The sequence below is a fragment of the Podarcis raffonei genome, chromosome 2, assembly GCF_027172205.1.
Source record: "Podarcis raffonei isolate rPodRaf1 chromosome 2, rPodRaf1.pri, whole genome shotgun sequence".
Lineage (NCBI taxonomy): Eukaryota > Metazoa > Chordata > Lepidosauria > Squamata > Lacertidae > Podarcis > Podarcis raffonei.
The window spans coordinates 29,589,099-29,614,851 of record NC_070603.1 but is presented as its reverse complement, the minus strand read 5'-3'; the positions used below and the strand labels follow the sequence as shown (position 1 = coordinate 29,614,851).

The window sequence follows — 25,753 nt, the reverse complement described above, 5'->3', positions numbered from 1 at the left end:
ACTTTTAACAGGTCAACACTTTTATCAAACCACTTCTTGTTCATCTTCATCATCATCATTTCAATTTTCGCTGGCGATATCGTGACTGTCTCATGGTTGTCTCATGATCTATGATTTGCTGTGATCTGCTCAGGTATAAAGACCTCTGGATTTCTGTCAATCGGGGTCCCAGTTCCTTTTGGAAGAGATTCCACACTGGGTCCTTATTGCCTGGCAATAAACTTCACCTTCTTATTCTCCATTGCTGAGTCTGCCTGATCCTTATTTAACATCAAGCAAGTACCTGCTTACGTTCACGTGCTTCATATGTGGTAGGAGAGTTTGGGGTTGGTTTTGCGGAGGAGGAAACCAGTCTCAAAGGGCTGTGAATTTGACTGCTACAGCATGGAAGGGATTCTGAAAGCTTTCCCCATGGGCCATTTTTGTAATGCAAAATTCACCACCACTGCTATACCGATGATATGGGGGGGGGGGGGAGAGAGACAGAGGAATCCTGCCTCTTTTTCTCTCATAACCAGGAAGCAGCTGAGTAGCTATAACCACCTACAGCAAAAAGGTTAAATAGTAATCTAATCCTAGCACCATGGTGGCAATTAAAGCTACAAGGCTAATCCACAAGCGTTAAACACAAGCTACACTTGCAAGGAAACAATCAGGAGTGTCAAGTTCCCAATTGTTCCTTTGCAGCTGAAGGTTTACCTGCCCCACGCCTGACAGTCTCAGGTAAGTGAGAGGTGGGAATGGCCTGGGCAAAATAGCCTTGCAAGCCAACTGAAAGACCTGGTGGGGCTTATGAGGCATGAAGGCTGGCAATCCCCTCCTGTGTGGTGTATCTGCCATTGTCATATTTAGTTTAAGCCTAAGTGCTCCTGCAACTTCACTTAGCTGTTACAGCACTTACAACAAGGTTAAGATAAACAAATGAGATAAAAATCTACTTATATCACTTAAGAAGCAAGTATTTCAGCTAGCATAGGCTGTCAACTGTATGCACTGATGGAAAACAGGCGCATCAGGGCAAAGATCTCACATTGCTTCGTTGGAAAAGTGAACTTGCTTATCAAGTGAAGACATCATTTCATGAAGAGTGACATCAGATTGCCACATGAAGCTTATCTTTAGCATGCGTTTTGACATTCAGTCTTAACAGTGCACAGCCTAAACAAGGGTGCAGGAAGGGTTGAGAATCCCATCACAGACCTCAATACAGAAAGTGACTGAAACGTTCTGGAATAAAGAGCTGGCTGAAGTTCAAAGGTTGCCACGTCAACAGGTTTATCAAACGTGTCTTTGCCATGCCATATCCCTAGATGCAAAGGAATTTATCTCAGCTTCCAGCTGTTAAATTAAGTTAGGTTCTTCCTCATGGTCACCTGAGAAACCTTCTACATGTCCATGCTGGCACAGGCACACATCATTAAAGGCAACAATAATTTATTGTCTGGTTTTACTCAACACTGAACTAAAAATGTGAGGCAACAGAATAGATAAGAGCCTGAACTCTGCCAAATAAGACAAGAAATAAGCATAGCAAAACACATACAGCTGGCTCAAATGAACAAGCCATGGTGCATTCTGGGAGATGGCAACCCTCCCTCTTCACATACATCACCAAGCCTGCAGCCAATCCAATATGGCAAAGATTCCTTCCAGCCACCAAGTATGACAACACATTCACACCACACATTTAAAGCACTATTATGCCACTTTTAACAATCATGGCTTCCCAAAAGAATTCTGGGAACTGCAGTTTGTTAAGAGGTGCTGAGCTGCTGTTAGGAGATCCCTATTCCCCTTGCTGAGTTATAGTTCCCAGAGTGGTTTAACAATCAATCCCTCCTCACGGAGAAGTCTTGGAATTGTCGCTGTGTGAGGAGAATAGGGGTCTCTGAACAACTCTCAGCACCCTTAAAAAAAACTCCAGAGTGGCTGGGGAGACCTGGCCAGATGGGCAGGGTATTAAATCTACGGTGTGAATGTTAGCATATCCACAAGAAAGTGTTCTCTGCACAAAGAAAATGATTTAGTACTTCTTTTTACCACACTCACTCTCAGCTATGTAAATATTTTTAAAATACACACCAAAAATAATGGTTCAGGTTGATTTTATGTGCACCTCATTCGGCTAAGATGCAACAGCAGTTGTTTTATACCATCCAATGGCCCTGTTGGGGCCATTTTAGCAGTAGGATGCATATACACATACACTGGAGATTGTTTCCATGCAGAAACAATCTATTTAAAATGGAGGAATAGGAGGCACACACAATTTTTTTCTAGTTTAGTGTACAAAAGCAGGATGAAGCCAAAAATAAAACCAGTAAGCAAGACGGCACAGCATTATGTTCTACTTTGCCAAGTTTGTCAAGCAGGGAGCTAAAGGAAACTGAGCTGAAAAGAACATAAGGAAACAAAATTCCTGATCTATAGGCAGTTCCATTTGCTTTCCATTTGCCTTATGCTAAAATTAATAGGATTCTGAAACTCTGGGTAGGATTTAACCCTGGTGCTCAGTTGACTGTCTAAGAGACATCAGGGCTTTTCTTATCCCCGTCTAGCAGTGGCAAGTATGGAAGCCATGGAAACTTCTATTGAAAGTCCCACCGCAGCATAACTGATTGTGGGTTAGGCTGGAAGAGACTGATTTTCTGTATGTGTTTCAACTGGGCTTCAGGCCCAGTTTTGCCACCTTAGTTAGCCTATCAGGAGAGAGGAGGTTGGGAGCATGTTCCTATTGATTTTGGTAGCTTTCAGTAGCATCAACCACGGTATCTTTCTGGGGAGAATGAATTGGCTTGGGATATGTTGTTTGGCCCCATGAAGCCTGCAATTTTATACACCATTCTGTTTAACATCTGTCATGAAATCCACTGAATAGGACCATCCAGAGTTTTGGAGTGCGCTTTCATTAGTATGCTGATGACATACAACTCTTATTTCTCCTTTACAACTCAAGCAGGTGTGGCAGTGGATGTGCTGAATCAGTGTCTGGCCTTGATAATGGATTGGACGAAAACCAACAAACTGAAGCTCAATCCAGGTAAGACAGACACTGTTAGCAGGTGGTTCCCCTCTCAGGATGGATGGAATGCATTGTGTTCTGGGTGCGGTTACTCTCCTTAAAGGAGCCCATGTACAGTCTGGGGATACCCTTAGATCCAACACTATAATGGGAAGCACAAGTGGCCTCAGTGGTACTGAGTGCCTTCAGCCCAGTTATGACCCTATCTGGATAGGGATAGCCTAGCTCTGGTAACCTCCAAATCAGACTACTGCAGTGTGTTGTAGACCGTGCAACTTTTGAAGATGGTTTGAAAGCTACAGCTGGTGAAGAACTTGTAAGATCGATTGTTAGCTGGCGCAAGGAGGTGTGGACATCAGTTCTGCTCTGACTGCCTTGGCAGCCAATTTGTTTCCAGGCTCAATTCAAAGTGCTCGTTTTGACATTTAAAGCTTTATGCAGCTTGGGACCCCTAAACATTATAAAAAACCACTTTGCCCCTTATGAACCTGCCAAGATCCCGAGTTCATAATCTGAGGACCTTCTCTGTGTGCCACCTCTGAGGGTGGTCCAGGGGGTCACAATGAGAGCTCCAGCTACAGAATACAGTGGTACCTCGGGTTAAGTACTTAATTCGTTCTGGAGGTCCGTTCTTAACCTGAAACTGTTCTTGACCTGAAGCACCATTTTAGCTAATGGGGCCTCCTGCTGCTGCCACGCCGCCACAGAACGGTTTCTGTTCTTACCCTGAAGCAAAGTTCTTAACCTGAAGCACTATTTCTGGGTTAGTGGAGTCTGTAACCTGAAGTGTATGTAACCTGAAGCATATGTAACCTGAGGTACCACTGTACTCTCCCCACAGCAGGGCCCACTTACAGACAACCATTTCATCGTTTCACTTCTAGGCAAAGATGTTTCTGTTATCCAGCACCAGCAACTAGATGTTTATATTTTGATTATGTTTTAAATATATTTATGCATTTTTATTTTGGTTGTAAATCGCTTTGAGACTTTTTATAGTGGGGAGAAATATAGACATTTAATAAATCTAAACCTGTGTGGGCTTGAGCAAACTGCTATTCTGTTACCCTCAGCTTCCCTCTGCAATGTGGGGATTTACCTTGCAAGGATATTCACTGAGGAAATAGACTCTCTAGGGCTAGGAGCAGCAAGCGTTCCATTCGTGTTAGGTCCTGGCCCTTTGAATTTGCTACTTTTATTCCAAAGTTGCATAAAGAAATGCTTAAATTGCAAATACTGAATATATGGAACATTGAATCTTCCTTCCCTTGTGAGAAAAGAACCTTTTCTTGATTTTTTATCAGAGCACTTGCTGAAAACAAGCTAGATGTTTTCCATTTTATAAACGGATATACAGTGGTACCTCGGGTTAAGAACTTATGGTAATTTGTTCTGGAGGTCCGTTCTTAACCTGAAACTGTTCTTAACCTGAGGCACAACTTTAGCTAATGGGGCCTCCCCTGCCGCCGGAGCACGATTTCTGTTCTCATCCTGAAGCAAAGTTCTTAACCTGAGGTACTATTTCTGGGTTAGCGGAGTCTGTAACCTGAAGCGTCTGTAACCTGAGGTACCACTGTAGAGGAAACTGAGGAGATATTCTATAGGAGAAAGAAGAGAAAATCCCAGGCTGAATTCACATTTCCATCTCTCGCACAATTTTAGATTACCTAACACAAAAGATTGTTATACAGTTGGTTGTATTTTTTTTCCTGCTTCAGTTTAATATCTGGCCACAAATTTGTTATTTATGTATTTGCACTTTCCTCCCAATAAATATGTATTAAAACATATTATGTGAACTGCTACTCTTTATAAATGCTACATATTTTAATCTTTTGTTGGAGGCCACCCTTAGTGGTTGAGGAAACCCAGTCCGATGGGTGGGGTAGAAATATTTTTTTTAAAATTATTATTATTATTACTGTATTATTAGTATTATTATATTTTGTGGCTTAAACTGTGCATCAATTGGGGGGAGAAAAATTGGAGATGGTGCTTCTCCTAATGTTTTCCTCTAGAGTTTTTAAAGAAATGTCAAGAAGATGGAAGAAGCAGCCAGGAAAATGCTTATAACAAAATCTGGTACCATGAAGACATTCACAAAAAAAAGGATCACATGCAAGCAGATGGACGAGAGGTTAAACTAAGAATACAAAGAAGGGCAGCACCACATATTATGATGGCTGTAGGAAACACTGGTGTCACAGACTATGGTGTTTTTTTTACAGAAAACATGTAAAGAATAGAAGTAATGTATGCATCTCAACACTACTTTATAAAGACAACCAAAGATGTGGTCCTTAACCCCTTCATTTACCAACTGGCATAGATTTCCATTGTTAGGTTTGACTATCTCAGTTGGGTTAGAGCATGATGCTGATAATGCCAAGGTTGCAGGTTCTGTCCCCATATGGGACAGCTGCATATTCCCACATTGCAGGGTTGAACTAGATAATCCTCAGGGTCCCTTCCAACTCTACAATTCCATGATTCTACTGTTCTATCTGGCTACGTAGCACAGTGTTGGCCTTCTTAGGGTCTAGTGAATCCAAAGACATCATGTCTTCTCATTCATTTTTCTACGTCCTACATACTGTAGCTGTAACAAATAAATACTTGGATCTATTTCCTATCAGCTTCATATCCAACAGATAACTTAATCAGGAGATCTACACAGCACATTTGGCACAGCTACCGTTCAGGCAATTTGATACCTTATTATCAGTGCTGCTTGGCAAGAGGAAAGAGAGATAATTTTCCAGGGGAAAGGTGCACAGGAAATGTGTGCTGCTCACTTCCATGCCAAAACACCTTCAGTGTAACTCAAAGGCTGTTATTAGAATACTAGTAAGAAAGTAAAAGAGAAAAGTTTAGATTTAAATTAAGTGTCCGTTGCTATTTCCGAAAATAATTTTTTAAACTCAAAAACAAGAAGGCAAACAACTGATGTCCATATACATAACACGCAGCTTTGGATTTGGGTGGATTTGTAAGGTCTGGCAAGCCCCCCCCCCAAGCTTCAAAATCATGGCATCCAGCCACCTACAGCCTAGAATGTCTGCCGCACACTTTGAATACATATACAGCGAGTCCCCTTGGGAGCCAACAGGATTTGATGACATTCAATTGCTCTCCCAGGAAATTGTACTGAAAAAACATGGCTCTAGCATAGAAAGGAATCTGCTGGAATGTGGATTCTGAAATGGGCCGTTGATCTAATTTGGTTCATAATCCACCTGGAATGAATCAGATGAGTCTGCTTTGGACTCTGAGTATGGCGGTGTTATGAGAATTATAAGGTCTAAGATATAAAATAAATATACCAAGCAAACACATACATAAATATATAAACTGCATGTCTGAAACAGCACAGGGGGAAAACGTCCTGAAACCATTTTGTCTCTCCCAAATTGACCTCAAATGTTTCTCTGCAAGGAGGGAGGAAATGGGAAAAGCCTCCCCACTGTCTTTTTGGTCACAAATCCTGCCCTAAGGGCACATTTCAGATATGAATAGGGTGAGCCTGTGACCTGGACTCAGGTATTAAGTATTTATCTGAAGAAGTGTGCATGAACACAAAAGCTCATACCAATAACAGTTGGTCTCTAAGGTGCTACTGGAAGGAATTTTTTTTTTAAGTATTTATCATCACAAAAGAATAGCCAGGCTGCCCAGGTAAACCCGTTAACAGCCAGGTAAACCCATCAACAGGTTTCCTGCCAGACAGGAATCTGTTGTAGACCGCCCCTTCTGTGATGTATGTATGATGTATTTGTTGATTCAAGTCTGCATTGCTCCTTTTTCGTAACAGTATTGGGGAGTGGTCTTGGGCTCCAGGGTGGGCAATTTCAAATGTCTATATAAGGGCTTGCACACCAATGTTCTGGGTTCCTCCTGCCTCCTGCATGTGGTTGTGAGCATCCTGTTGCAACAGTTAATAAAGATCAGGCTTACCAGCTGCCTTGCTTCTCAATATTCTCTCAATGGCCTCTGTTATTTTCTCCTGCCGATAGAGAACCTACATAAGGACTCTATACGGGCTCTTGGGTACCCCATAAGGGACAGGGAGCAGGTTTTTTTTCTTATAACAGTGGCTTCCTCCCCTGTCCATACTTAAGAGAGAGGGTGGGAGGATGTAGCTACATTCAGATCAGGCTCATTGAGATGCTATGTGAACATCAAGTTGCACCAGGGCCTACTAGTGCAAACAAGGGTGGCCATGTCTCTTACTTTACGAAGGAAAGTCTTCTATTCAGTGAGAGTAGCATGGGCCTTGAAGTTGTCCAAGAACAGTTAGCACCTGAATGCAAACTGAGCAGGCACACAGGTCAACTGGTCACAGTCTTCCCTACAAATCAGAGTAACCATCTTAATATTTGCATGCACGCATAAAAATTGGCACACGCAGATTTTATACAAATATGCACTCTCTCTTCTGTTGGTGATGCATTTCCTTTGGGGATGGTTTTGATGCATAAGTGGCCACCCTATGAACAAGGCCTGCAAACTTCATACATCCAAAGCCTTTTTTGTACAAAACACAGCAAGTTCAGTGCAATGGCCAGAGCAAACCATCATTTCCACACTCCAGCACCCAGGGCTTTTCAGCTCACTGCATTCCGTACAGCCAGGGAAAGGCAGGATTGCATGACTCATAATTTGTGCTCTGAACAATTCCAGAGATCTGAGCCATTTCAAAACTCTTGTATTAATTTCTCTTAATTTGCTTTGACAGGAATTTGTATTGTCATCATCCAAAAGGTAATCACCCGTGCCAGGCTGAAGAAGGGGCGGGGTGGGGGGTGGAGGAGAGCAAGGAAGAGCACTGTGAGAGCATCAAGGGCCAGAGACATGTCAGCAAAAAAAAAAAAATGCACCACCCAAACAGCCACACAATATGGCTTTCACCTTCTTCCTTTTAACAGATCTCTACTTTAATCTCTAAGGCTGTGAACATCCAAGAGGAATCAACCTTTTGCTGCTGCTCCTACTGCTGCTGCAGTGCAGTGCTTGCAAAGCAAACTGTTCTCAGCACTGCAGCAAGAAACTGCCCAGAAACAAAGAAAAGTACCCTTCTCCTGCCAACCACTCCATGGTGAACTTCTTTGATGCAGCTTTGATGCCACAAGTCATTTCCTACCTGCACCCCCAACTCCCCCATTCCCCTCCGTAGCAAAAACCTTTACAGCAAAAGCGCAAATCCCATCACAAATCGTCACAGTTCCACTAAGTTTTCTAAAAAGATTTATTTCCAATGCAGTTCTGTCCTCCGTTTACTCAGTGCTCCAAAAGCAAGGTATTTGGAAATCTTGAACACCTGGAAATCCAAAGGACCTAGCAACATGTGCTCAGCATTGCTTTGGAAATCTGTCCTGTATTTTGGGAACTGAGCTGCTGTTGAATGTCTGTCTCTATCTCTTCGTATTCACAAACAACAATGAACTAGAGCTGCTTAGCACAACCTACCCATAGCACTTAAATACGCATTGTGTGTGTCTCTTTGGAGGGGTGTATAGAATATCTCAGTGCTGTCAATACGCTCCTGTCCCACCTTAACCATATGAGAAAAGACCTAGTATACATGGAGACTTGAGAAGGAAGGCAGAGGGTTGTCACACTTAAAAACAGGGGATCCAGGGTACGGTCAAAGCTACCAAGCACCCTCCTGCGTTTTTGTTTTTCCACCTATACCACTAATCACCACTGTTTTCCAGTTAGGCAGGTATGCATACATCCTGTGCTAGAATCTATGCCGTGGTAGTGAAGTCACACAAAATCTTCTCTTTTGGAAATAGGAAAAACGCTTTTTGGGGGAGAAAGAGAAACTTCCCAATCCCACCCTACCTTTCTTCTGAAACATTAAAGGTAAAGGTACCCCTGACCGTTAAGTCCAGTTGTGGACGACTCCGGTGTTGCGGCGCTCATCTCACTTTACTGGCCGAGGGAGCCGGCGTTTGTCCGCAGACAGCTTCTGGATCATGGATGACTAAGCCTCTTGTGAACCAGATCAGTGCACGGAAACACCGTTTACCTTCCCACCGGAGCGGTACCCATTTATCTACTTGCACTGGCGTGCTTTCGAACTGCTAGGTGGGCAGAAGCTGGGACCGAACAATAGGAGCTCACCCCGTCGCGGGGATTCGAACTGCTGACCTTCTGATCGGCAAGCCCTAGGCTCTGTGGTTTAGACCAGTGTTCCCCAACCTTGGGTCTCCAGCTGTTTTCGGACTACAATTCCCATCATCCTTGACCACTGGTCTTGCTAGCGAGGAATGATGGGAGTTGTAGTCCAAAAACAGCTGGAGACCCAAGGTTGGGGAACACTGGTTTAGACCACAGCGCCACCTGCGTTCTACCTGAAACATTAGGGCGATGCTATTATCAGAGGTAGAATATTTGGCTGTCTAAAACTGATAGGCCAGGATCAAACAACGGCTGTATTGTACTCTGCTACAGTCATCTTCCTTCAGTACAGTACTGTTCAAATATTCTTTACAAGCAGAAGTTCTTGTCCCATTTTTTTTCCTCTTAAGGAAATGCATGTTCAGTGAAGGAGGATGACCCAGAACTCTCTTCTGCTCTGTTTCCTAGCAAAGGATCAGTAATGCTCTCTAAGGAAGATATTCTAACAGAATTCTCATGAATAAGCAGTTAACACAAGTATTTATTTTTAAAGAGGGGCTCTTTAAAATTAGTACATATCACTGCTGCTTCCTCCTACTTTCATTCCCCTTCTTATAGTTATTTCATTTTATCAAACCCTTAGCACATGTTAACCCCTATACTTCTTTCATTGAGAAGGAAGCAATTTCTCTTTAAAGAAAAGGTATCAGTGACAAGTGTTTAACTGTATACATATCTTAATCCCCTTTGGAACTCAAGCTGCTACTGTGCCATTGAAATGCTAAACCTGTGTTTCCATTTGCTGAAAAATACTGTTTGATATTCTCTAAAGACATTTATGTATTTCTGCTAAAATTCTCCTTTTGTTAATCTATGTCTGCTGCTGAAAAGGATCTTGAATGTTACAATATTATGAGCGTTTATAACACTCTCACTTAATGAATCCACAAAAGCTTACTCCACAATAAATATTATTTATGTATCAACAAAGTTCCCTGGGTGGCTTCGGAAGTTATGAATCAATAAAATGCAAAAACACAATCAAATAATATGATACATATATTTAAAAATAGCAACATAACCGACATAAAACCATGAGAACCATAATAAAATCAGAATAAAAACAGCCGAAACCCTGCACAGGGGAAACTGGCGCCAAAGATCTAAAAACACACTAAAAATGAGAGCACAAGATTCTTTTTTTATCTTTGCGGTACCAGACAAATGTGGTCACACCACTCTGTGATTTACAATTTATGAGTCTTTTTTCCGTTTTTCAGTTGAAAGTGAAACACAATAACAACAGAAGTATAACTCAAAAATATTTCACCAAGAAAACAAATAAGATCCAGACAGACATCACATAACTCTCAACAGTCAATACTGATATGGAGATCCAGCAAGAATGGGTTTGGTTAACACTTGCCACATAATCAAGCCATGGTCAAGCAATTTTAGATCCTGTTTGTTTCAGTGGGAGAAAAACTCATGTCCGTGCTGAACACTGTTATTGAAATCAATATGAGTTAACAGTCCTTAACTTTGGATGGAATATGCCCTTGCATCTAACTCAAGTGTTGTTAGGAAAGAATGCAGATGGAATAAGGGAAATGGGAAATATTATTTCCACATCAAAAGGCTTGGCAATTACTTCTGTGGATTACAATGGGCTCTCAGTGGTAATATAAAAGATGAACATCCTTGGGACTGCTCTCACTGGATATGTGTCAGGGGTTTTGTGTTTCTACACAGAAAACTGATTTTTCTGACACTGTAAATTAAAGTAAACATGCTCCAAACTGTTTTGCCTCCTCTGTGGAATAGCGATTAGCTCAAGAATAGTAGAAATTGCTTTTCTGCATTCTTATTTTACTTGGTTTTCTATTCTTCTTGTTTCTTTTGAATTAAATGTTTTTGCTCTGAATTTCATTGTGCTTTGCCTTGGAATTCAAGAGACACCGTCTGCCCAAGATCCTTGGTAAGAAGGGAACTCATGCTCACCAAGTAGCTCCTAAATGGCTCTGAGACATAACAGGACCTGGGATTGGCCAGCTCAGATAAACTCTGCCTACTGCATGTTTATGATATCTGTCAAATCATCAAGGTACAAATAAGAGCCTTCTGCCAAGCAACAATTCTATAACTGATCTGGGCTGTTTTGCACAAATCATGCCAGTAGTAGACTCATGGTAGTACCTCATTTCCTGAACAGTGTGGTTTACATAAATGATGTTACCAGAACCAAACCTGCTCCACTCCTGTGTTTCACCAAAAAGAAAAGAGGGCTCTCCCTCTCTGAAAAGTAGAACAGAGCTACACTCTGGAGTCAGCTGACAAACACGACTTCTGCAAATATGGTCCTCCTTGTGGAAAATGTGTTCCTGTGAATAATGAACACGTGAACTCTGCAAAGTAATCTTTCTGAATAACCCTTTTGGAATACCTAACGCAGTCTGCAAATCTTTTCATACGAATGCAGTCTCAGTGATAACAAAAAAAGTGGGCAATTTATGCGCCTAAGTGCATATGTGCCAAAGCACATTGATTTGGAAGTTAGCTCTACTGAAATCAATGGGACTTAATTTCAAGAAAATGCATATAGGTTCAAGGCAAAACACATTAAGAGTTTGTTAAGCTGCAGCAATTATTCATGTGAACATGGCATTGCTATGCGGTCTCTGAAGCTGTACAGAACAAAGCACCACCCTCAATTCACAATCACTAATGCAGCTTAGAATTCCTACTCCAGCCACTAACCACACATTGAAAATGTCAGGGCGGGGAATCTATGCTCTCATCATTCTTTCCCTTACATGAAGGAGTACAAAAGGGCATTCAAACACCTATCACACTTGTGCTGGGCAGATTCAAACCAGAAGTCCTCAAACTCCCTCCCACCAATATTCCAATAAGAAAATTTATTTTTGCATCCAAACACTCAGAGCACATGGTTCACATTCTTCCAACTAAATCAATATTTCAGCCTTTGTACCTGTGGCACTAAAAAATGCTCACAAGCAGCTCACTCACACTGTGCTTTTAAAACAAGGTTGCATTTCTGATGAAGTAATAATTCTGGGCTATATGTTTCTTCCCCGTGTCATATGCAGAGAAGCCAATAACACTGACATGAAACGTTCTCTGCCGCTTCCCTCCACAACCATCCATCCAACCTGCAACAATTTTATAGACAGAAAAACACTGCTGCATTAAGAGCACATACTGTCCTACAGCACACACAAAGGTTGCCAACAATTTCTGGCCCTTATCCAAGCCCTGCCTATAAATAACCTATTTAAGGTAAACGGTTGATGTAGCAATAGCAGCTACCTGTCACTTATCAGCCACATTGCTCCAAACCTTTCCTGACTTAATCAATGCCTTATTGATGCCCTAATGTTCCAACTCCTGCCTCCCCCTAGGGCCTAGGAGGAACGAGGAAGCAATGACCAAAGAAAGTTATTTATAGAGCCCTAAGCCAAATCAGATTCTCAGCTTTAAGATGCTGGATCCATGAGCAAATAAGAACAGCCACCATCAACACACATTCAATTCTGCTCTTCTCCTTGCTTGGGACATCAGTTTCCCTGATGTAGACGGGGACAGAAATACTAGCTCTTGTTGAGTGTATGCATGGATGCAGGGAGCGTGAGGGACAGGATCTAGCTGGTGGGCCAGATCCCAAGATCCTCCATCCCCAGTGGGTCACTTTGACAGGTGGGTGGGGCTGCCCACCTATCAGTCACCTATATCCCCATGCTGTCAGGTGGACCGTTTTTGCTCTGCAGCATGGCTTGAGTTCAAGACTTGCTGCAAAGCAAGATTCTAGCCAGCCAACTTGGTTGGTGCTGTTTTCAAGCCCTGCTTTCATCTGGGATCAGATACACTCCAGAGCCAAGCTCTTGATCAGAAACTCTGGAGTGTGGCTGATCCCAAGAAGTCTTTAAGTCACTGACAAACAGCTGTCTTTGAGCCCTACTTTCAAAAGGGATCAGCAACGTTCTGGAATTCTCAGTCTAGTCATGGGATACATGATGCAGCAACCTTGCTGAAGCTTGGCAGGTCTAGGTTTGGATACAGACTATATGCTAAACCTATGAATGTCACTGTCAATTACACCATGGAATATAAACGAAATAAATAAACTGGTGTCAGTGCCAGGTAGTTGCTTATGGTTCCACTATGGCAAAAGCCCCTCATGATTCACCCCAGGGGTGGGAAACTTGCAGCCTAATCTTGGCCTGCCAGAGGGGTCCAATTTGACCCATAAGGCCATTTTTCCAAAACAGCATCCACCCCTCAGTCAGCTGACACTACTCATGACATCAGCTGATGGGCAGGAGGGTGGGGTTCAATTCTGCATTGAATGTATCCCTTATACCAGAGTCACACAATTTATCCTTCTACCCTAGTTCTGCTTACTCTGGCCAGGGTCCTAAGTTGGGGGTTCTGCTTACCTGAACTGGAAATGCCAGGAACTGAACCTGAGAACTCCTCTGCGTTGAGCAATGTTCCCTCCCCAAAGTAACAGTGGCAGCTCCATATCTCTCCTGACATCTGGGCTCTGTCCTCAAGACAACCATAAACAGATGAAAAATACATATGGGCAAGATCCATTTCTTCTGACCACAGTTCTCTATCAAAAAATTTCAAACTGACCGCTAATGTCAGAAAATGTGGCAATCCGGGGGGGGGGGGATATCTGTAACAGGGTGGGGGAGGGAGTTTTGGATTCTAGTCCTAGCCTTCAAAATGTGGGTTTGGTAGACTTGTTCTTAGTAGATCCACAATAGCTTTTACCCTCCCCTTCCCATGTTTTTAAGCTAAGTCTTCACAATTTGATTGTTTTATTCATTTTTCCTGAAACCTACCAGCCATTCAAACCAAGGTACATACAGTATTTATAATTGCTGTATTGTTCTTAGTACTTTTCCTTGGGGGGGGGGGGAAGTACCATGTTTGCTTTCTTTCTGGCCTTTTGGAACTCATTCCATCCACCTGCTCCCGCCTGGTTATCTTATAACTTGGCCTTGCAGGTGGCCTATAAACTTTTCCACAAAGGGGTGTAACCATACACAAACTACACCGCCTAGGATGGTGGAGATGCCAGACAGAAAACATCTCAACCTTGGGAAAAACAGGTACCCAGCTCCACAAAGGTTCAACAAGTACAAGTTCCAAACAACTTTAAGCTGAGTACAGTGGTACCTCGGGTTACATACACTTCAGGTTACATACACTTCAGGTTACATATGCTTCAGGTTACACACTCCACTAAGCCAGAAATAGTGCTTCAGGTTAAGAACTTTGCTTCAGGATAAGAACACAAATCGGGCTCCGGCGGCAGCAGGAGGCCCCATTAGCTAAAGTGGTGCTTCAGGTTAAGAACAGTTTCAGGTTAAGTACGGACCTCCGGAACGAATTAAGTACTTAACCCGAGGTACCACTGTACTCAGGTCTGAAGAGCTACTGCAAAAAACCCCCCAGAAACCATGGATGGAGACAAACACCAAGGTAAAGGGTAAAGGTAAAGGTACCCCTGCCCGTACGGGCCAGTCTTGCCAGACTCTAGGGTTGTGCGCTCATCTCACTCTAAAGGCCGGGAGCCAGCGCTGTCCACAGACACTTCCGGGTCACGTGGCCAGTGTGACAAGCTGCATCTGGCGAGCCAGCGCAGCACACGGAACGCCGTTTACCTTCCCGCTGGTAAGCGGTCCCTATTTATCTACTTGCACCTGGGGGTGCTTTCGAACTGCTAGGTTGGCAGGCGCTGGGACCGAACGACAGGAGCGCACCCCGCCACGGGGATTCGAACCGCCGACCATGCGATCGGCAAGTCCTAGGCGCTGAGGTCAAAGGGAACTCCAATAAGCAAAGCCAACTCAGTGCCTGTAAGAAACCATTCCTACAACCCAACTCTTCTCTCTTTGGCCCAGCCTAGCATCTTTTGGGAGAGGTGTTTTATTTTATATCATGCATCATGGAATCCCTTATCAGCTAATCCCAGCAAGGCCCCTGGGAACAAGCTATGTGCAAGAGATGGCTGATAATACCTCAGTCTAAGCAGAATGAAGTTGGGTTTTGACTGAGAAATTTTCAGCCGCCCCCCACATAGTTCAAAGTATGAACGGGAGCCCCATTTTTATGCACTTCATAAACCTCCTGCCAGGATGTGGGTGGCACTGTGGGTTAAACCACAGAGCCTAGGACTTGCCGATCAGAAGGTCAGCGGTTCAAATCCCCGCGACAGGGTGAGCTCCCATTGCTCTGTCCCTGCTCCTGCCAACCTAGCAGTTTGAAAGCACGTCAAAGTGCAAGTAGATAAATAGGTACCGCTCCAGCGGGAAGGTAAACGGTGTTTCTGTGCGCTGCTCTGGTTTGCCAGAAGCGGCTTCGTCATGCTGGCCACATGACCCGGAAGCTATACGCCGGCTCCCTCAGCCAACATAGCGAGATGAGCGCTGCAACCCCAGAGTCGGTCACGACTTGACCTAATGGTCAGGGGTCCCTTTACCTTTAAACCTCCTGCCAGTCAAGTAGTCAGAACCAGGAGATACTCAGCTCAGAGCCAGCGCCTGGGACTCATTCTTCCGCACCATCCACTTTCAAGACTATCATCAGTTTGCTGACAATGAAAATCATCTGCCTGCTACTAAACTGTCACACATTCCTGAGTCTGAGATGTGAATTACCAAGTCTCACTTGCAAATTAAGCCATGCTAATGTCATCGCCATTTCTGGAGATAGCCAAATTCCAATGGAAATGCAAAAGACATTTGGGCTCAGGAATACACACGGAGTGCTCCAGGCACAAATCAACCAACAGGGAATGCTCTGAGATTTATTTATTTTTTATTAACAAAGCACAGATTGCATGAGAATGAAAAGAAAACAGAGATGGCCTAAGCCGGGCAAAAGAAACTTGGCCCACTGAGCGATCAAATATTGTGATATAACAGTCAAGCATTTTTAGGATTGCCCAGTCATCTTCATTTTATTGTTGTTGCTGCTTAGTTGTTATTAGAACAGTAACAGCAAAAATACTTTAATCAACAACAGGTTTAATACTTTTGATAATTACAGAAACAAATTAACTGTTTTTGTGCAACAATTAAATTAACTTTTCAAAGAAGTGCAATTGATCATTTTAACTGTTTAATAATGCTAGGAAAGGATTTTTATAAATGTGAAAAATTTACTGTTGCCTTTTTAGCTTTTCACATGAGGGACAGTTAATGGAAATAAAATATAGTAAGAGCAATTATTTTTTTAAAAAAGAGTTCCGCTTTTAACAGCATTTGTGCCAAGTAACTAGTGGAGTGACCCATTCTTCAAGCATCATCAGTATTAGATTCAGCACAGAAGGGGTACTCTTTGCAAGCACGAAGGGGTCATGGGTGTTCACAATCGGTATCCTTTACCACTAGCTACTGCTCATAGGTGCCTGCAGGTATAAGCAGGTGGCCAATAAGAGAAGCTCTGGTATGTTGCTAAATTTACCTCAGCTAGGCAAACTTGGAGAATCAATTTTGTTTTATTTGCATTTTAATGCAAAACTACCTAGTTTGCACTCCTTGAACAAATATATGAACTAAAACAGCATCCTTCAAAAATTCACACAGCTCCAAATTTTTGCAACACGGTTCTCCAACAAAACAATCTGGACAAAGATGCATATAATTATGGGAAAGTGCATACAGGTGCATATAATTAGCGGAAGTAACATACACAAATGCATTACATTAGGGGAAATTGTTGTAAAGATGTGTACATTAATCAAAACTCCATACCAAATGTGCATATTAGTCAAAAGTGCATACAAAAATGTGTTTATTAGGAGAAAGTCACACTAAAATGGTTATGAATTTTCAGGAGGATTATTTTTTCTCATAAGTGCACATTGCTGCAGAAATATGGAGAACCAAATTTAAGACTAGAAAAAATGAGAAAGAGAGAGAAATTAAAATGGAGAGATTCATCCATGTTTGCCCACTACTAACGGGCTAAGGCCAAGCAGCCCTCACTCTTTTTTTCATTAATGACACTACAGTGGTACCTCTGGTTAAGAACTTAATTTGTTCTGGAGGTCCATTCTTAACCTGAAACTGTTCTTAACCTGAAGCACCACTTTAGCTAATGGGGCCTCCAGCTGCCGCAGCCGCGCAATTTCTGTTCTCATCCTGAAGCAAAGTTCCTAACCTGAGGCACTATTTCTGGGTTAGCGGAGTCTGTAACCTGAAGCGTATGTAACCTGAAGGGCGGGGTATAAATAAAATTTATTATATTATTATTATTATCTGTACCCCAAACCCTAAGTTTCCTACCCATGTCATAGATGCACATCCCTCCCTCTCTGTCTCTGGGCTCCTGGTGGGTCAGAAAATTGGCCAGCACATTCATAAAGAGGAATATCATTGAAGTAAGGCAGGCAGGATCCTGGGGAGGCAATCATAGTGCCAGCAAAATGTTTCCCCTCTTTGCTCCACCTACTGTATCACTACTGAACATTTGGGTCTTATCAGCTCCAGACAAGCCAGAAGCATTCCAAGCAGAGCCATTTCTTCCCCAAAGGACACTAGGTAAATGCCTATAAGCTGTCACTGAGGTCCCTTCATGATCATCATTCCCATGCTCAGCACACCTCTTCCACCCCTTGTCTCAGTTGAGGGGCGCAGGATACCATTTAGCAAGCACAGGTCCTTTCTCCTGCTCCAAATAAATGTACCTGCAACGATTATCTCTGCATTTGCAAGGGCTGATATGAGCACCTGCTCTAGGTCTTTGGGGTGACAAGATTCTCTCCCCTCCTTGAATGGTCCCAGCTCCCCCTGACCTATACACTTTCCTTAATCCCACAGGCCTAGTTCGTAAGGATGAAAGAGAACAAAGTGAGCGAATGCTGTTGTTCCTTCATTTGCTCACTTATTCAGGTTACATTATCTGTGAGTGACAACAAATAGGAGAAACAGGAAGGACAAGGGGGCTCCGAAGACTGACAGTGGGAACTCTACTACGACATGCAGCTCTACCAGTGCTCAACAAAGCAAATCCCCAATACTGGCTTCAACTTGAAAGACACAGGCCAGTGTACAAGCTAATACAGGCATAGGCAAACTCGGCCCTCCATTTGTTTTGGGACTACAACTCCCATCATCCCTGACCACTGGTCCTGTTAGCTAGGGATGATGTGAGTCGTAGTCCCAAAACGTCTGGAGGGCCGGGTTTGCCTATGCCTGAGCTAATACACTATGGGAGTCTAATGCTGACTTGAAGTTATTGCTCTGATAAGAGTACGTGCACACCATTCCTTGCCATCTACTTCTGGAATAGATTCACGTATCAATTTCCTACCCCTCCCTCCCACACCCATGCAGCACCGGTCACCTTGCAAATGAACCATATGTTTACCAATCTTTTGAATGCAGCATCAAGCAGTCTATTTGCTGGCTGCTTTGGAATTTGGCCAGCTTGTTTTCTGAAGCCCGGTAAACGTGTGCTGACCACATGTGTTGAAGCATTCACAAGACAGGTTTACATGTGCATCTCAACCACGAGACAAATGTAAAAACAAAACCTCGCTCATTGGGGGGGGGGATGATTGTGTGGATCCAATTTCCAGCTGCTTACCACTGGTTAATAACTTAAGCAATTATTAATTCCTTGACTCTCTGCTAAAAATCTTTCTGCATTGCTGTGTTTCATTAGTTCACAATCCTCTGCTGTCTGAGAGCTGGCAAAGACTGTGAGCTATATGGCAGGAAGGCCCCTGATCAAATCTCTTCACAGCTATGAACCCAGTAGGTGGCCTTAGGCAAACCACTATCTTCCATACTCAGCCTTTTATAAGAACTAATATCAGTGGAAAATGTGGAGAGGAATTGTAGAGAAACAGCTGCAAGCACCAGCAAGGCTTCGCTGATTGCCACCCCCATTGTATGATCAACGATAAGCGGATCAATAATATAGCAATGCACAATATAAAGAGCAGGAATGGGGAACCTGTGGCCCTGATCACTAGTCATAATGGCTGGGGCTGATGGCCGTTGTGAGTCCAACAGCTGGAGGACCACAGGCTCATCGGTACAGAGCCACAGTTCTGAAGGAGAACAGGAACCGAACTATAAAAGGCCACCTATTCCAATCCCCTTGCTCTTATATGAAGCAACTCTGTCTCCCTTGTTCCCAGATCAGTTCATGTAACCTTAACACACTTTGCTACAACCCGAGAGCAAACCTCTCCTTAAGACTCAAGCAAGTGATCCAAGTCATGTACATTGAGGCACAGGAAAAACAAAACAACCAACAAGAAATCATTAGTCAATCTGACCGCCAAAAAAACCAAATATGTGGCAATCAGTCGGGCGCTGAATATGACCATAACCCATCTATCTATTTCCCCATCCAAAACTTCATTGAGAAGAGAGAAAGTCCATGCTATCCAATATCCTGTTCTCATACACCTACACTATATGCCTCTGAAATCAAAATCACGTACTATGGGATGGCTCAGGGATAACATTGTTCACAAAGCTATGCATAAGTTGGGAAATGATTGGTTGCATCAACCATATGATGCAGATCCCATGGCACAGCTGCAGAGTAGTTCATAACCGATGTTGTAAGCAACCCAGGACACACTGCAGATCATGGAGGTCAGCTGCACATTGGTGCACAGTCAGTGTAAGATCAGTCCACCAAATTGTGGCCACAGAGGATCAGCTGGCAATTTACCACTTCTAGTGGGAGAGAGCTGCACAACGCTAACACAGACTTATTTTTGTAAGATTTGTTTAATGTTTTGGTGTTACTTCTGAGTTTTCTTTAGCTTTAGCATTATGTAAAATCAAACAAACGTTCCCTATTCACTTTTCTTCAACCAACACTACTTATTCTATCTTCACTCTCTCTCTTCTAAGATGGAAGGGACCCTACAAAAAGAGGGTGAGAATTTTTCTTACACCCTTCAACATACTGAATATGTGCCATGTAACATCTGTAACTAGTATCCATGTCCAAGTCCATCGTGTATTTTAAAAGACAAGCACCCAAAGTACCATGCATCATTCAAGAAGTAAACACATAATACATCAAATGATTGATATTAAGACATTCTGATCCTTTTGGTATTATTTATTATTCTTTTCCTAACACTCTCTAGCCATGTTTGCTATTTTAGTGGCTAAACAGACTGAGCTGATGGTTCCAGGGTGCTATTTACAAACTATGTCATTACCTTTTTTCATGAGTGATAAAAGCTAACACTATTTAGGCATTACATGATTCTACCCAGCACCACCCAAAGTATACATTCATTTGCACTGATCAACACCGTCTTTCTATGCTGCTTTTAGGAAAGAGATCTTGCAAAAGCCTTTGTGAAAATTTGGGTAATCCTTCCACATGAACACCTAGAAGATGAAAGCAAAGTAATCGCATCCCTCTCTGTTTATCAACCTCCATCTGCGGCCAAATTGGTGAAATGCAAGGTCAGCTCACACACTGCAACAGAAACATACATAACTAAGGAAACAGGTCCATTTTTATTTGGGGCATGCACTTGAGATTTAACACAAAAGCTGCAAAATAGCTACTTATATAACATACGATTCCCTAATGCCTACATGACGGAGTTGCAAGTTCCTATATGCACAAACTGAAATTTGGCTGAACAGCATTTTACCAATTTTTGCTGAAGACTGTATAAGGCAAAGGACAGGACCCGAATAAATTTATTTATCAGTGAGGGCAGAGTTTGGTTTGTTTGTGCTATCCTCTATCCCTCTGCATGTTTTTCATCGGACAGATGCCTTTTGAGAAAACTCAAGCCATTACAGAGCCCAAGACATCATTCCAGGCCTGCCAGGTAGCAACTGCAGTGGAATCCAGAAAGCTGTGCCAAGATCATATTATCAGGGCAGAACACGGCAGTTTGTTTTCACATGAGAAATCCAGTGGAGAACATAAAAGTGACATTTGGAGGGACTGAAAACAAATTCATGTTTCATTCATAGCCGACTGAGTCAATCTTCCACCAGCGTGGCAGATAAGGACTAGGGGCACACAAATTAGTGGAAAGAGATGAGGTGGCAGTTTCATGTGGAGGGGAGAGGGACCCATGAGAATCAGAAGCTATTTCAGACGATAAAAGCAAAAGGCACCAGGAAGACAATGGATGTAAAAGCACTTCAGGAGCAAATTGGGATGCCGATGTAGAGATTAGGTTTCTACCTTTCAGGATTCCTGGCTGAGGAAAGCAGTGAAACCTGTCACCAGAAGATGCAAGTCCCTCTGGGATACAACAATTCTGACTTTGCAGAGTCAACATGCTCCTGCTCATCCACAAATCAAGGACTAGCAATTACCCAGCCAAAAGGTTTATGGCTGAACAGGGTCAAAAAATCAATCACCTCTAGCAAAGGGAAGTTTCAATTCAAGACTGACACCCAGCACAGAGAAAGGCCCAGCAAGGCAACAAGGTTCCCTCACCCCACTTTTGCTCGACTTTACGCAATACAACCTTCACAAGAACGCAGAGCAAAAGGCCTGCAAGGGTTATAAGCCACATAAAATTCCATCTCTTCTGCAATTAAAGGGAACTTCCAGGCACGAAATTCAAAACCTCAATCACTCACACCCCAAACAAGTCATGTTTTAAAGAGTGGCCACCACCTAAATACCTTGTTTGCATGCAAGGTATGCCCTCAGAAGATGTCACATACACTAGTATGAACTGCGCTTTAAATGTCAAATTATCTCATATGCGAGATGCCCAGGTACTCTTTGCACATACCCCTAATTTCCAAAATGATGGAAGGGGAGGGGGAACCGAACAGTTGATAAATGGTGATTCAACTTTTGCAGGAAGAATCTGTTCCTGAGGAGCCTTTCTAAAAATCACAACCCAAGGCAAAAGCAGTGTGTGGGAGCAGGGGACTGGGGTACTGTTGTTTTGTTTCCTTGCTTGATTTAACTGCCACCTTTACCACCAGCGGCCTGATAAAATGGCTCAGATTCAGCAAAGGGTTAAACAGCGCAAGAAGTGCGGGGGGGGGGCAGGTAGAGGATAATTGCCTGCAAGGGGAAAGAAATCTGTAGCTGAAGTGGGAGGCAAGGAGAGGAAAATCAAAGGCGATTGGGGGGGGAGGGGAGGGGAGAGAGAGAGAGAGAGAGAGAGAGAGAGAGAGAGGAAGGGAAAGGAAAATTGAGAATTCATTACTTTTTTTTTTTACAGAAATAAAGCCAACTTACCGGGGTCGAAGTGCGAACTGAAGGCAAAGCTGGGGTTGAAAAATGAAGCCGACATGACAATAGCCAAGATATTTGCCACCATTCCCATGGCAAAGCAGAAAGGGGGGGGGGTTGTAGGGGGTGCAGAGAAGAGAGAAGGGGGGTGGATCAAAAAATTAAATGACAGAAGCGGCAGACACTAGGCAGGTGAGGCGGTGGGATGAGGGGAGGGGGCTGAAAGCTCTCGCAACTCCAGAAGTTGCGCCGGTGCCACATTTAAAAAAATCACCATCTCCTTTCCTCTTGATAGCACAGCCAGGGAATTCAATGCTGCTGCAGCTCCTCCTCTTCCTCCATGTTATTATCCCAGTGCGTCGCCTTCAGGTATTTTTTAGCCGATTACATCCTCCATGGGAAGATGAAGGGGGTTCGGGTTGCAGCGGCCACAGTTGCAAGTGGTAGCATAAGCGAGTTGCTTAGCTATATATATCTATTTCTTTCCTTTATAATTTGAGGCTGCTGTTTTTAATCGCAACGACCCCGGCGTTCGGCGTTGCAAAATCAAGCCAAAACAGATGCTAAGAGAAACTGCCTGCAAAAAAAACAAAATAAAATTGCACCTGGCTCGGTGCCGTCCTCCAAAGAATGGGTACAGCCTAGTGAGTGTCTTGCAAAAGGAGTGAGAGGAGATGTAGTCGCGCACTCTCCACCCCACCCCCACCCCCCTCTCCGGCTGCCACACAGGGGGAAAAGCTTTGCACCAAAACAAGAGAAAGCTGGAGCGTCGAGGAGGTGGGGGGAAAAGAGATCACTGGCTGCAGCGATAACCGCCAGGGCAGGAGAGGAGGCTGCAGAGCGGCTGCAGAACACCAGGGCAGCTGCCGGTGCTAGTGGGAATGCAAAGGAAGGAGCTGTTCCAGTGCTGACCCTGGGAGAAGCAGCAGCAGCAGCCACAGCAACGCCATCTTGCTCCAGATCTGCCCTCCCCCCAACACTGCAGCAAGCGGCGGGGAAGGAGCGAGGCGGGGGGGAAGGGAGAAGAGGGAGCCGCCGGGCAGCGCTCGCCCAGGTGGCATGGCTTGGCGCGCGCAAGGGGCGAAGAAGGGGCGTCGCGGCCGCACGTGCAGCCAAGTGTGACCCGGGTGAGCTCACACGCGCGCGCGCGCACACACACACACTGCTAAACTACACGCCCTTCGCTCGAGCCGGCAGGGCTGCGCGCGCGCGCACATTTGCCCAATCCACACGGGCGGACAGGAGCAGCGCTTCCCGTTCACACGCGCAGCTCCGCCAAATTACGGCCACGGGCTCCCCGCCCTCCTGCGAAACGCGCGCGCGCTCTCTGCGCTTTGGAGCAGGTTCTCAAACGCTGACCTGCGCTGCTTGGCTAAGCAAGGGGAGAACGGGTCAATTTTAGATAGAAAGCAGGTTCACACGCTGGCATAAAGCGTGGTACATTTACCGGTAATCAATAAATACTGTATATAAAGAATGGAGTTTCCTACGAGTCTCGTTGCAAGGCCATAGGGACCGACAGAGGCAAATGGAAAAGGTGGGCAGATCTTCCCCTGCACTAGTTGGGAAGGGTGTATAGTAATATTTAATGTGGAGAAAGTATAAATTGCGAATGGTCGTAATGGTCATGAACTGAGGCAGAGAATATTCCTGAGTGATCCTACAAATCCTTGAAAATGCAGGCCCGTCAGGGCCATTTTATACATTACAGATTACAAAGATTGAGGTGGTAGGATTTTGGAGGGTGGGGAGGTCTTTCTCCACCTAGACAGACAGACAGACAGACAGACAGACAGACACACACACGTATATAATTGACTATAGCAGCCTTTCCAAACCTTGGGTCACTAGATGTTGTTGGGACTACAACTCCCATCATCCCTGACTGCTGGCCCTTCTCACTAAGGATGCTGGGAGCTGTAGTTCAATAACATGCGGACCCAAGGTTGGGAAAGGCTGAACTAGGTCAAAGAAAGGATTGAGCTGTTTTGTCAAATTATGTATTATTGTTTTATTTATAAAATGTATATGCCACACTTCATCATAGATGATGCCACCCTTCACCAGATGATGTCAGGGCAGGTAAAAACAAAACAGAATGCAACAAAAGAGAAGATGCAGTTTAAACAGTCAAAATAATCAGTTGTAGAGCAAAACTATCTCGCTGTGCTGGCCCTATACATACATATTCAGAGGACCTGGCAAAAGAAGGAAGTTCCCCAGCCAGCCCCAAAAGATGGATGTTGACACCACCTGTTGAACCTCGGAGTGGAGGGTGTTACATAACTGAGGTGTTCTTACCAAGAAGGCTCTTTGATAAGCAATAAATCCTCTGATCTCATGTATGGGTAGGAGCTACAATCACCTCATGAGTACAAAGTACAGTAGTACCATCTAGAATTCTACCACCTCAGTCTACTGTTTCATTATGTGTACAATTGCTTTCACACTCCAAAATAAATGCGTCATCCTACACAGACTACATATCCTGTTACGGCCCGGATACATCATCATCATTATTATTATTGTTATTGTTATTAAGTCACTTTATCTTGTCCTTATGAACAAACAAAACCCCTCACATATATACATTAAAACCGGGGGGGGATCTTTAAAACACCCCACCCAATTCTAAAAGTGGTTTTTGCATGGCACCTAAAGATATGCAATGAAGGTACCAGGCGAGCCTCCCTGGGGAGAGCACAAAGCGGGAGCCACCACAGAAAAGGTCCATTCCTGGATCTTACAGAGGGGGCACACAAGGAAGGGCCTCAGATGATGAGTGTAGGTTCCAAGGTGATTCAAAAAGGGAAAGCATTGCAATCCTGAGTAAATACTTTTTGGCAGTTCCTTTCCATCCATCTCTATCTTTGGAAGTAAATACCATCTTTTTTTTAAAAAAAAAAAGAAAAGCCTTGAGGACAGGTGTGCTATGCTGAGTGAACAGCATATGTTTAGAGAATCAAAAGGTTGTATAAACAGAGGGTGAATGTAGAATTCATAGTATTTCCCTCATACAAATAAGATAGGTCTCCTCCTCTTTCTCTGCCACTGACCCACTATTTGGGTCAGTAGTTTTGGCTGCATTCCTCTGCCTTCACTGGTACTTCCCTGAAACGAATGGCTATATTTGCACAGTGGAGAAAAGCTACTCCGACCCCCTTCAGAACGAGATGAGGAAATGAAACGTATTTATTACATTTGCATAGCTGTCAAGTGTCCCTTATTTGAAGGGACAGTCCCTTATTCCAGCGCAATGTCCCACTGCTGTCCCTTATTGATGGATGTCCCTTAAATGTCCCTTAAATGATGTCCCTCAAATTTCAAAGGAAGCAGCTCCTCTCCCTCCCTCCCTGCAGGCCAGGG

General features: G+C 43.8%; 1 protein-coding gene across 7 annotated transcripts in view; it reads right to left on the bottom strand.

Annotated features, from left to right (window-relative positions):
- Window positions 1–25,753, bottom strand: part of AATK (apoptosis associated tyrosine kinase) — a 104,308-nt gene that overhangs the window by 59,161 nt on the left and 19,394 nt on the right. For 4 of the 7 annotated variants that reach the window (XM_053375502.1, XM_053375503.1, XM_053375504.1 and 1 more), the window contains exon 1: window positions 22,394–22,824. The exons of 1 other annotated variant lie outside the window; for it this stretch is intronic. In XM_053375502.1, the coding sequence (XP_053231477.1) occupies window positions 22,394–22,481 (88 nt within the window). In that variant the 5' untranslated portion in view covers window positions 22,482–22,824. Of the gene's footprint in view, window positions 1–22,393; window positions 22,825–25,753 lie in introns of those variants that run through there. 2 more of the 7 variants (XM_053375505.1, XM_053375508.1) reach the window with 2 other exon arrangements.